The 12,583-nt window shown below is 45.3% G+C and overlaps 1 protein-coding gene across 1 annotated transcript in view; it reads left to right on the top strand.

Annotated features, from left to right (window-relative positions):
* The window catches only part of LOC8033872 (protein masquerade), a 40,547-nt gene extending 33,068 nt beyond the window's left edge, over positions 1–7,479 (top strand). Inside the window, exon 5 of the mRNA XM_040217954.1 lies at positions 7,312–7,479. Coding sequence (XP_040073888.1) covers positions 7,312–7,479 — 168 coding nt within the window. The remainder of the gene's footprint in view (positions 1–7,311) is intronic.
* Positions 7,480–12,583: the final 5,104 nt, after the last annotated feature.

Raw genomic sequence — 12,583 nt, 5'->3', positions numbered from 1 at the left:
GTTGCACTTACCGGTTTCACCATGCAGCTTTCAGCTTGGCGTGACGTGCGTACTTAACGTGTTCTCCGAGGCGCATCACGGCCCTACCGTGATCTGACTAAATCGCCGTGCGGCAGACTTGCAAACAAGAGGAACATGATACTGCAGTTGCTACCATTTCCTTCGAAAGGCCACGCCTGAAAATCGTGAAATTCGCTGATATAATCTTTGGTACGCTTTTCCTCCCTTCCCATTTTCAAAACCGTAAGAGTTGACTTGTTGAGTTTGCAGACTACTGAGGCGCAATAAATCGGTCGTATTTATGCACTCCTAAACTAGAGGGAGGCCAAGCTTGTGAGAAGTAAAACAAAGATTCGTGTTTTTACTAATTGACCTTTATATAAGAATAACTCGATTCCAAACTGTTTCTTTGAAGACCAGGACACTTAGCACACAAAACCAGGGGGATCGGTGGGCGAGTGTGTTAGCGCACCGCAGCTCCGAGCGCGAAGGGCGAAAAGGGGTTTAGGATAAAATGGTCCAGGACAAAATGGTCCCGGTCAAAATGGTCCAGGACAAAATGGTCCCGGTCAAAATGGTCCAGGACAAAAAGGTCCTCGGCGCAAACCCGGACAAAATAGTCCCAAGTGATTTGTTGACACCATTGGGAGCTCTACTCTGCGAAATTTCCGTCAACACTGAAGCATTGTTCAACGCACGTGTAACGTATATTTTAATAATTTTTTTAAAAGATTTTTGGAGTATATTTTAGGAAACAGCTTAAGAATCCCAGAAGTTAGTTTGAAGTCTATTGTCGCTCACTTGGCTCTAAGACTCCGATTCGCATAAGTCCGAGCACTGTGCAAAGCTGGAGCTTGGAAGTCACTACACAAATACCCACTAGAAGCGCAAGGTCGCGATGCACGCTGCGCTTGATTGAAGTAGTATGGTAATGACATACAGAAAAAAGTCGACGAGCACAATTAGTACATTTTGTTCTCAACACTGTTCAATTGGTTTTATCAGCTTGTAGCGTCGTCTGCATTGTGACTTTAGTTAAACGTAATATAAGCACAATGACGCTTCAAGATAACGCACGAACATGATGAATTAGACATTATCATGCACACACACTTTATATTTGTGATCGCGAGTGTGCGGTCGTGTATCGCTAATGCATGACGCACATTAAAGACAACAGGGTAGCAGTGGTACTGCACTGGCAAAATTTCTCATCTGCAGTGTAAATTAGTGTCGCCGCTCCTCAAAGACAGACCGACCTTACGTCAATTATTTCTTTGGGATGGCTTCTTATGGCACGTTTTTCTTCTCGTGCTGAATATCTCAAATATTATAGACACATTATTTTATATATCTACTCGAATATTATTTCTATATTTTACGTTTTCATTCGTGGCTCAGCTACTGGCATGCAATGTGGTTTAAATTCAATGAACTTTAAAATGGGTTGCGTTTCGTAATGTAAGTAATTCAGCAAAACATTTTTTCTCCGTGTCCAATTTGCTGCAGGTACGAAAAATCGATTAACCTCTAAAGAGCAAGCAAACTATGATGTGAATGCAATTAATGCAAAGGTGCTGCGAGCCGGACAAGAATAACGATAATAATCCCTGGAGAAGGAGAACAAGGAGGGCAAAGGACAAACACAAATTTCCAAACACAAAAATAGGTGACTGGTGCGCGTCTAAAAAAATCCGCCTAGTCCTTGTAAGGGACCTCTCCATTTTCAGTGGAGCGCTCTACCAATAAGATAACCAAGAGTTAGACGTCGGTAGAGTAAGCGTTTTTTAACAGCTGCCACCAGTCTAACACCAACAAGGGCGAACGGCCTGCATTTTAAGGTTATAATGTTAATGCAATTAATGCAAAGATGGAGCGAGCTGAACAACACAGACCCTAATATTATCGTTTTTATTTTCCAGCTCGCTGCACTTTTGCATTAACAACATAACCTTAAAATGCAGGCCGTTCGCCCTCTTTGGTGCTACTGGTGGCAGCTGTTAAAACCCGTTTGCTCACTGACGTCTAGCTCGTGGTTAGCTCAGTTGGTAGAGCTCTCCACTGGAAATGAAGAGATTCCTAGTTGGATACCAGGACCAGGCAGATTTTTTCAGTCGCGCACCAGTCACCTAATTATGTTGGGATATTAATTTTGGTCTTCGTGCGCCTTGTTCCCCTTCCCAGGGATTATCTATCGCTAAACAAACTATGCCTCAAAATTTGCCAGGGAGCATTTTGTCTAGCATCATTTTGTCCGGATTCCAGCGAAAAGCCCCCCCCCCCCCCCTCCCCTGTTTTGACCTGCATGAGCATCGTACCAGCGTGCGGTCATGTGTTCACTACAGCGTGGTGCACGTTCAAGACCCCAGGCTAGCGGTTGTACTGCCCTGGCTAAATTGCTCATCCAGAGTTGGGAGACAATTAAGCCGCCCGTTAGGGCTGACCAACGTCCGGCTGTATAAACATACACACAACGCAATTACTTTTTAGAGTTATGATTATCACAAAAAGAACGCAGCTTTCGTCCTTCACCCCAGAAAAGTCGGTTGAATGTTGAACCCTTTTGCAGCTTATCAAAAGACGATCCCGAAGGCAAACTAACAACTTGATAAGGAATTCGTCGTGATATCACTGATGAGTCACTGACAGCAACGTTGCTGACAAACCACCCTTCCCGTACACAAATAGCATCGCACAACTTAGCATACTTTATCCTTTTTTTTACTTTTTTAATGACCGAGAACGCACAATCCTGCTTAATTTGCGTCGAGAAACTGAGAGAGAGGAGAAACGAGAGCACGCGCACGGACGTCAGAACACCGAGCATCGTTTTAGGGATGATGAGTGTGTAGACTCGAAGCTAGCTCCCTTTGTCTCCACTGCACTCGTTAAACGCTTTAGAACGCGGAAGGCCGGCGTATAGCGTCTGACTTTCGGATTTGAACGCGTTCGCCGAGTGCAGCGCAGTCGCCTTTGAACGCGGAACGTCGGCGTCCGGCGTTTGGTACGCGCATTCGAATACGTTCGACGAGTGCGTTTGAAGGCAGCTAGCTTGAGCTCTACCCACTGATCATTTCAACCTGCAACAAAATGTTCAGTTGGGCTAGTTGGTTCAAGAGTGGATAGAAGCGCCGAAGGACAGGGACGAAGTGAAGGGGGTAACGACAACATGGAGCGCACTCGCAACTGAAAGAGTATTAAAAAAACAACAAAAAAAACAGACGTGAATATTTTAATGAAACCATGACACTCCCAGCCCCCCCCCCCCCCCCCCCTGTCTCTCTTTCTCTCTCTCTAAAAATAACATGTTTTAACAGTGGCACATACGGCTCACTGATACACTTATCGGCGACCCTTGTTTTGATGACAAACGCTTCGTGAATTGTCCTAGTTGATTTTCCTCTGTGTCGTCCCAGGATGGTTGTGTTTGAAAACAAGGGGTGCACGGGGCATCGATCGCTATGCACGGTCAGATGCCGAGACGGCGACTGTTTGATTGCTGCAGCGTGTTCTCTAGCACGGTCATTTACGCAGCGGCCTGTTTGCCGTACGTAGGTGCGCCCGCAAGGTAGTGGAGTGTCGTAGACGACAGAGGTTGTACATTCCAGAAATTTATTTTTGTGTTTCTTTTTGCATTCGTCACTATTTTTGTCCGAAGCATTGATTCTCGTGCACAATGACGAAAGCTTATTCGGGGGCGAAAAAAAACACTGGAACGTTGTAACGCCCCGCGACTTTTTTTCAAATTGTGGGAGATAGGATGAAGGTAAGGAATGATGGCCGGTTTTAATTTTAGCCGTTCATAAACTTTTTGTAGAACACTTCTATACCTCAGACCATCCGCCGCATCAGTCAGGGACTTTGCGGAAACCCCGCACTTACTAGGCGCCTGCCTATTTCATGGTGACATAATTTCTTCAAAGCAGCCTCGAAGCAGGACGTAGCCATGCCTTTTTTTACCAGTTTTAAATTGGCAAAGCCCCACTCAAAAAAAAAAAAAAAAAGAATGTGCTACCGTACCGTAGCACATTTTTTTTTGGTGGGGGGTTCATAAGCCCAACAGGTGTGATCGCCTAGAAACGTGAGTTTTAAATCTAGAAACTGCACCCCTCCCCCCCCCCCTCCCCCGAGGTTCTTTCATGCGTAAACCTCAAACCATGAGAGCAGGTCGCAAAAACACCCACCAATTCAACTACATCGTTATCAGTGAGCTTTTCAGGTGGAACGACAATGACCGAATAATCGTCGACATATCGAAAAATTCTGAAAACGCCATTATTTCCGAGTTTCTCGGGTATAGCTCGGTCACAATGCGCTAAAAAATATATCACACACTACAGGGGCTACTCTCGCCCTAATACAAATGCCTTTGTACGTACACATCATTATCAAAAGACACAAATGTATGTTCAAGATAGAAAAACAGGAGATCAATGAAGCGTTCCCCACTCGAACCACACGCGCTCCGGAAGGCCGTTTCTCCCGCGCTCTCGATACAATTGGTTACTGCACTAAAATGAGCCTGATGTGGAACTTAGTAAAAAAGATCTTCGACATCAATTGAGGAGGCATCACACTTCTTTCTGGTCCCATTCTTCAAAAAATCTATCACCTCCTCTGAGCTACGGATCAGAAACGCATCATGCAATTTCAGTGACGACAGGTGGGCTTTAATAAAGGTAGAAATCTGGAACTGCGTTGAAGAAATCATGTCACCATGAAATGGGCAGGAGCTTCGATCATACAAATCGATCGCCTAGTAAGTCCGGTTTTTCCTCAAAAGTCCCTGACTGATGCAGCGGATGGCCTGACCAGGAGGTGTAGCCGTGTTCCACAAAAATTTCATTAAAGGCAAAAAATAAGACCGGCCATCATTCCTTATACTTCATGCTATCTCCCACAATCTGAAAAAAGTTGCGGGGCGTTACAACGTACAGGTTGTTTTTTCGGCCCCGAATAAGCTTTCGTCATTGTGCAGAAGAATCAATGCTCCGGACAGAAATAGTGACGAATGCAAAAAGGAACACAAAAAGAAGTTTCTGAAATGTACAGCCTCTGTCGTTTACGACATTCCACTATCCTGCGGGCGCACCTACATACGGCAAACAGGCCGCTGCGTAAATGACCGTGCTAGTAGAGAACACGCTGCAGCAATCAAACAGTCGCCGCCTGGGCATCTGGCCGCGTGCATTGCGATCGGTGCTCGTGCACCCCTTGTTTTCAAACACAACCATCCTGAGATGACACAGAGGAAGATCAACTAGAGAAATTCACGAAGCGTCAAAATAAGGGGCGTCGATAAGTGTATCAGTGAGCCGCCTGTGGCACTGTTAGATAAGAAAATGTTATTTTTAGAGAAAGAGAGAGAGAGAGAGAGAGAGATACAGTGGGGGGTGGCTACAAGTGACGTGGTTTAATTAAAGCATTCAAGTCAGTGTTTTTTGTCAAATAAACTTTCAGTTGTGAGTGCGCTCCGTGTGGTCGTTACCTGCTTCACTTTGTCCGTGTCCTTCGGCGCTTCTATCCAGTAATTTCAACCAGAGCTCGGCGTACTGACGTTTCTGCCCTTACACTCGCCCTTCGTCTCCCTAAGTTCAGTCCAAAGAGTCGTGACACAGTGCGTGAGTCATAGTATGTCTATGTGCCTTTTCTATGCATGTGAGAACTGTATGTCGTGTTTGTTGCTTGTAAACTTGTTGTTCGGGAGAAGGAGTGCAGTAGGCTGCTAAGATCGCCTGCGCCATATATGTTTAGGGTCTTCGCCACTGTAGGAGAAGTTGATTTGCACCCTTAACGGTCTGAAATATTTTTTGTGTGTAGTAGTTCCGGGATCTTAACCAACTCCGTGTGACAGAAGAGTTGTGGGCTCGTGTTCAAAGCTTGCATTCCTCTCGGAATGGTGGTCGGTTGTCTCGCGGAGGCATCTTGGCACGGCCTTCCCCGAAGACTACGCGTCTGGAGGTCGACGCCACGGCGTCGGCCGTCGCCTTATCTGCCTCGGCCGAATGGAATCTTATCCTTCCCAACGGCCAATCTGGGCGCCATCGCTGCCCTCCGGGCGCGCACCACGGAAATGAAATATTCACGCGTGTCCATGCAGCAAGTGCGCTACTCCATATTGCGCATATAATCAATGGGAGTTGCCTTGCTTTGCCCTGCGTATGATCGTTCGCGCGCTTGCATAAGGCCGTTTTAGCTTATATCGTTGACCTGCCATGCGGACTGGCATTGCTACCGGAAGCTCACGTTGAGAAGCTTTTGCTGTGCCCACGGTAGTATATGCTGTAAAACTATGATAAAACTGCCTATTAAAGCAAATGGGGCGCACAAAACACAGGGACAAAAGAAGAAACCTACAACAGACGAGCGCTTGTCTGTCGTAGGTCTTTTTTGTCTCTGTGTTTTTGTGCGCTCCGTTTTATAATGAATCATTACCAACTGACTCGGTTTTCAACATTGCTGTGCGATATTTACTTCAAGGGGGCAAACTTAAAACAACACGTCAAATGAAATTGCACGAGTTCGCGCGTTACTGACTGCGATGGTGGCTGAGATGTAATTAGAAAGAACGCGTGGGTAAAAAAAAAAAGAAAAGGCTGTGAGAACGCCCAAGAGACTAGGACGGTTTATTGGCAGTCGCGGGGCTCGGATACAGTGTTCGCTTCTGATTACGAGATGAAGTACTTATGCTTATGTTTTACCAACGCCAAAGCTATGGCGGGGAGTCTCAGACCACCCTTCAAAATCGACGGGGGGTCCGAGACCTCCCGAGACCCCCCTTTTCCCTGTTCTTTATTCTTCCGACTTCGCTGGGTATTTGCTTTCATGACGCAACTCTCAAAGAAAAATAAAATAAAAAAGGAAGGACATCAAAGATAATAAAATTGAAGAGGCAGGATGGAAGACTCCGAGACGTTTCGATTCCTCACCAGCTAAAAAAGTTTCAAAAACACAACAAGAAAAAAAGTAACGGCCCAAAAGGAAAACGTAGCGACGCTACACGGTGTCGCCTGGAAGGCGGAGGCTGGAGTTAGAGTCGTCTGCGTTCCTCCTAAAACTTACTTTTTCCGTGTATCGGTTTGATCAATATATCGAAATACCACTGCATTTCTTTTTCTGCGTGCCTGCGTGTGTGTGTTGTATTTTTCTGTTTTCTTAATCCCAGATTTGAGTCCCGTTTGTGATTCCCCAGCTCGCCCGCGCACTCACTTTTCTGCTGGTTCATCTGTTTGTTTGCATTGATTTAAGACAGTTCCCTCGTGTGACCCCGTCATGCCCTCGTGCGTCCGCTAACCGCACCGACCCACGCAGGGCGACGGCGGAGGCCCGATGGTGTGCCACGTGGACGGCTTCTACGAGCTCACTGGCCTCGTGTCCTGGGGCTTCGGCTGTGGGCGAGCCGACGTCCCGGGGGTTTACGTCAAGGTGTCCGCCTTCATCGGGTGGATCAACCAGATCATCAGCGTCAATAACCTATAGGCTCACCACAGCTCACGCACGCGTCTCCTCGAATGCCTAAGAGGGACCCTCTCCAGCGAACCGTGACTGCGAACTATTCATCTTGTTTCTTGTCCCGTGGTCTACCTTCTGACTGGTGTGTTTACCGCCTCCTCAAATTTGGTCGCTCGATTTCCGCCGGATGGCGTCATAAAAGTGTCATGCCGTTACCTGCGGCGATGGCACAGCCGCAGCGGATGAAAGCGATCGTCGCGCGCGCTCGCCTTTCTTGCCAGCGTTTCGACCACCAACCGCCAGGATCGAGACATCTGTCGGCGTGACAAGCCGGCGTTATGGACGTAGTTTGGGGACACGTATCTGGACCTCTTCGATGGATGGGCGCGATAAGACGGCAAAGACACCGGTCGAAGACGCGTTCGAGATATCGCACGTATATACCAGGGCCTCCACTGTACTCACAAAGCCTGGCAGTTCGACGACGGAGCCACGGAGTGCCCGGTCGCAGATTTGGAGCGCGAGGGTCTGGTAACACTGAGCATTTCTCGGGGAACCTATCGTCAGCGCACAGCTTTTGCAGCGGCGAGGACCCGAAACATGGTTTTCAAACGCAACGAGAAAAGAAGCGGTAGCGCGAGGAACGCGGGGAGCTCGAGCAGACATTACATCGCTCCGGAGAAGTGTGTTTCAGCGTTTCGCCGCAGCGGGGCGCCCGTCACGTGGCTCTCCTCTCATCCGTTGTCTGCCGCTCTACCTTTTTAATTTTTTCTGCGGCCGCGTCTCGTGGCAGTCTGCCAGGTTTTGTCATTATAGAGGCGGCTATGGCACTACCTATTGTCCCTGTGGTACGTCTATTGTGCTCGGGGCGAGAGTTCCGCGCCCCGAGACGCCCAGAGTCACATTGCTCGTACATCGTACAAAAGACAGGATATTCGCTGCAGGCACGATGACCAAATTACACGCGAACACGCCTCAAGTATGTTCGAAGCATGTAAGCATGTTTGTTTCATCCATATGTAAACTTCAAAAATGTTTGCAGAGTTGTATTTTTTTTTTTGTCAATGTGACAGGACTGTGCTACAAAGAAGAGACACGCGTCAGACAGTGTCTTTAGACTGTCTTTTGTAGGGTGTACTGGCAGTGTGACCACGGCTTCTGCGCGTTACGAGAAGTGCACGTCTTTTGTTTCATGTGTCCAGGCCAAACCTCAGCCGGAAAAGGTGCCGCGTTGTCAAGACAGCGTCACTGTCGTCGATGTCTAGTCCTATACAAAGGGCAGGCAGACAGAGAATCGTGGCTGCTGCAGCGACGTATATATATACTGATGGGTCTTTGGACGAGAAATGGGTGGAAACCTCCTCCATCATTGTTTTGGATTCTGATTTAATTTCATTATTACTTTTTTTTTTGTGTATGTGTGGATGAAAGTTGCGGTTGCGATTGCGCTCAATTTTGTGAGGTGGTTAGAAATAATTATTTAAATGTGGAGCCTACTCAAAATAGATTCTTTATTAAAAGCCGAACGAACCTGATTAACCGCAGATATACCATTGTCCTCGTGAAGTTATTGTGCCGTCAGTGGAAGCGTTATTCAGCTCCCGAGTCAACAAAGAGTGAAAATTCTACTCTTAGATAAGACGTCTACATTAAGTTTCGCCACGACCTGGCAAACGGCGAAAGCCTCAACTTGCGTGAGCCAATCAGAACGTTTAAGTGAAGCACGTGACCAGTTACAACCGGCGGGCGCTCTGCTTGCAGAGAGACGTCACGTGCAATCACTCCATCGCTCCGAATGGTTCTAGCAGGTCGTAGCGTTTACCCTTTGCCAAGTCACTCTGAAACAAAGTTTAGAGGCTGTGTCGTTCTGAGGGCGTGTTATGGTATTCGCACCGCTATACGCATTGGGAAAAATGGCAGACTTTCGTCGGAAACGCTATCGATAGCGATTTGTTTTTGGTAGCAATTCGTTTTTTTTTTTTCTTGGTTGCAGTTGCATCTAAAGCAATTGGAGAGAAAGAAACATTCGTAAATAATTTATATTAAAAAAAATTACCGGGCCTTTTTTTTTATGGCGAACGCGTAACGTTTATTCAAATATTTAGTACACTCTATTAAAAAAAAGGTGTCTAGGAGAATAGATAAAAAATTCGATAAAGTCGTCTGACGAGTCCGGATACCCCTTTCCAATACAGCAGTAAAACAAAAACATGGAGAAAAAGATTAAGCCTATCTAGATCAGAACGCCAGCAGACAGAAGAATCACTCGCACATGCTGCCTAAGAAGAAAAAAAATAAATAAAAATAAACAAAAACAACTAAGCAGAGAACATTAAAATATGTTTGTGGAAACTTATAAACCGCAAACGACTTAATTTTCACGTGTACCTAATTTTCGCCCATTTCGCGAATCCCCTACTATTCACGAAAAATAGGTCCCGCGAACGATTCCGGTAAAATGTGAACACATTGGGATCTATATTGAGTTCCCACGGCGTCGCAAAACTTAAAAGCCGCGAATTATTCCAAAACTTCAGCTGGGACCTAAATCGCGAATTATTGAGCCCGCGAAAAATAAGTCGTTCACAGTATATATAGACGGTTTAAAAAATTGTAGCTAATAATTGTGGTCAATATTTTGGAGGGGTTGTTCAGTAGTTGTGAAATCTGATATGGGTCGTCTTTTGCGTATGATGGAATGCATGTTGATGCTGTGTTGGTGCAATTTTCATGTAAGTATACTGACGATATGCATTTATTTTGTGGAACAAGTTAATTGCCAATTCATGAGTGAATTATTGTTTTGCTCTAAGAATGGAGTTTTAGTGTTCTAACCAAAACAGCCAACAGGGGCTCAAAAAAAAAAAAAAAATATCGCAGTATTTTCTGAAATAAAGCCAAAACGACACCTGGGAGACTTCATTGTTTTCGAGCGTTTTTGAGCGTTTTTGTGAACCCTACATCTGTACAAAAAACAACTTTCTTTCAAGTATTATTTTTTTTAGCTTATCCGCATCTTTTCTTATTTGCCGTGCGTGTCTGAATAAATAAAGAAATAAACAAAACAATGGGTGAACACACTTTAAAAGAACCACTAAAGTCGAGTTGTTTGACGATGCTTTTCTTATTTTTTCACGAAAGTGATTTCTGTTTCTTTTTTTTCTTTCCTGTGAAATGTTGACGCCTGCCGAATGTTTATTTTGCAGTAAGGTAGAAAACCGATATTTATACTTTATCTTCTTCGACAATAATTCACAGTCAACAGTTCATTCAATTTTACAACGGTGTCGTTACACAATGGCGGAAGCGATTGTCTCTTCAAACTTCGTTTGACTTTATGGTCGCCACGTAAGCTATCAGTGACTTACACTGCATTAAACGAAATAAAGAAGAAAAAAAAATACGTTTAAGAGACTGATTTGTCGAAGCACGCCAAATCATTTCCGGCGCATCATGGTGACGACAGACGACGACAGGTCATGATGACGACAGCTGTCCTTGGTGTTGCTGCGAGCATTCCGACCGAGGAACGCGGAGTGCGATCGCCCACTCCCTCGTCTAGAGATAGTGAGGTCGTTCACTCCTGGTACCATAGCCGCAGATGTGTTATTAAAGATGGCACCGCCAAGGCGTGTTCGTGGCGCATCACTTTGCGCGAAAGTCGCATCGTATTAACGACGTGTTCAAATAAGCAGTGCGGCCGGCGGATTAAAGGTAAGATGACATTGCGGTTACGCTAAAGAAAACATTTGCGCTGCGTAGGAACCAGCGAACTGCGGAGCAAACTGACGGTGGTAAGTTAAAAAACCGAGCCAATCTCTCCAATTTATCTCTCCCTCTCATTCTCCCCTCTCTCTCTCTCTCCTCTCCCAATTCTTGAAGAAAAAAAAAACACTTATTGTTCATTTGAATATTAGTTTGTATGACTGCACTAGCTGCAAAAACAAAAAAAAAAAACAAAAAAAACCAGTCGTTTTAGAATATGGTTTTTGCAGTTTGCAGCGCGAGCTTTCGCTAAACGAACACCGACCTGGTGTGCCGATCCGCCCCACCTGCACTAGTACATAAAATAGTACATAAAATAGTATATAAAACAAAGAAAAAAAACTCAAGAGAAGGGCAGAAAGAAAAAATGCGTGTGTGTGTGTGTGGGGGGGGGGGGGTGGGGGGGGGGAGCTATCTGGGGAGGTCGAGATTAAACACATAGAAAAGTTTTTGAATGCAAGTATGGACAAGGGACAAACAAGGAGAAACACGAATGTCGTGTTTCTCCTTGTTTGTTTTTTGTCCATACCTGTGTTAAGAAACCTTTCACTGTGTTCAACCAACGTGCTCTCATATTGTTTTCAAAAAAGAAAAAAAAAAGGAATTGCGTCGGATTTTAGATTTGTACACATCATTTAATACTTTACTTAACTCTGGGCATATTTCCAATTATAAAGACGCAATTAATTTTTTGTTGTGTGCCCGCAAATGAACTCGAGGTGGTCAGCCGTGTTTTCAAACGAGCCAGCAATACTGCTGCATGCTCAATGCCTTTATCTCTTGCCTCGACAAAAATTACTAGACGAATAAACTTGGAGGTCGTTTGATACCCCTGCGAAGTACGCGTTGCCTAAGAAAAAAACAAATCGCTAGAATTGATGAAAAAAAAATCTTTAAATGCCCTCCCCTCTCTTTCTCAACTTTACACACCCACACATATGCACAAAACAAAAAATAATAGAAGAAATATATTTGTTCGGCTGCCCGTCCCCGCCTGTTACATATGGCACGAAAACGCTTTTGAACGGCACTAACGGGAGTACACATATTTGATTTATCCCATTTCTGCTTCTTAGCCCAGGATACACTTTTTATCAAGGACATCACGTGTGCAGCCAGCGAAATGAACTCCAAATATACATGTAGTGATTTGGCAGGAAACTGGTTGTCCACCATACCGAAACCAAAACTAGGTCGAGAACGGGCACAAAATAAAACTATCCTTTTCGACGCTCGCAACAGTGCTCATTCCACTTATAAATATAAACCAAGATTTGTCTTCTTTACCGGAATTATAGTTACGACGTGTGACGACAGTTGCGCCGAGTCGAGTACACGGGATGAGTTCGGCGCCGTTCCGGGTTTT

The sequence above is a fragment of the Ixodes scapularis genome, unplaced genomic scaffold, assembly GCF_016920785.2.
Source record: "Ixodes scapularis isolate PalLabHiFi unplaced genomic scaffold, ASM1692078v2 PGA_scaffold0__279_contigs__length_252992795, whole genome shotgun sequence".
NCBI classification, from domain to species: Eukaryota; Metazoa; Arthropoda; class Arachnida; order Ixodida; family Ixodidae; genus Ixodes; species Ixodes scapularis.
Note: the sequence above shows the minus strand (reverse complement) of the source record. Positions and strands in the feature narration are given on the sequence as shown.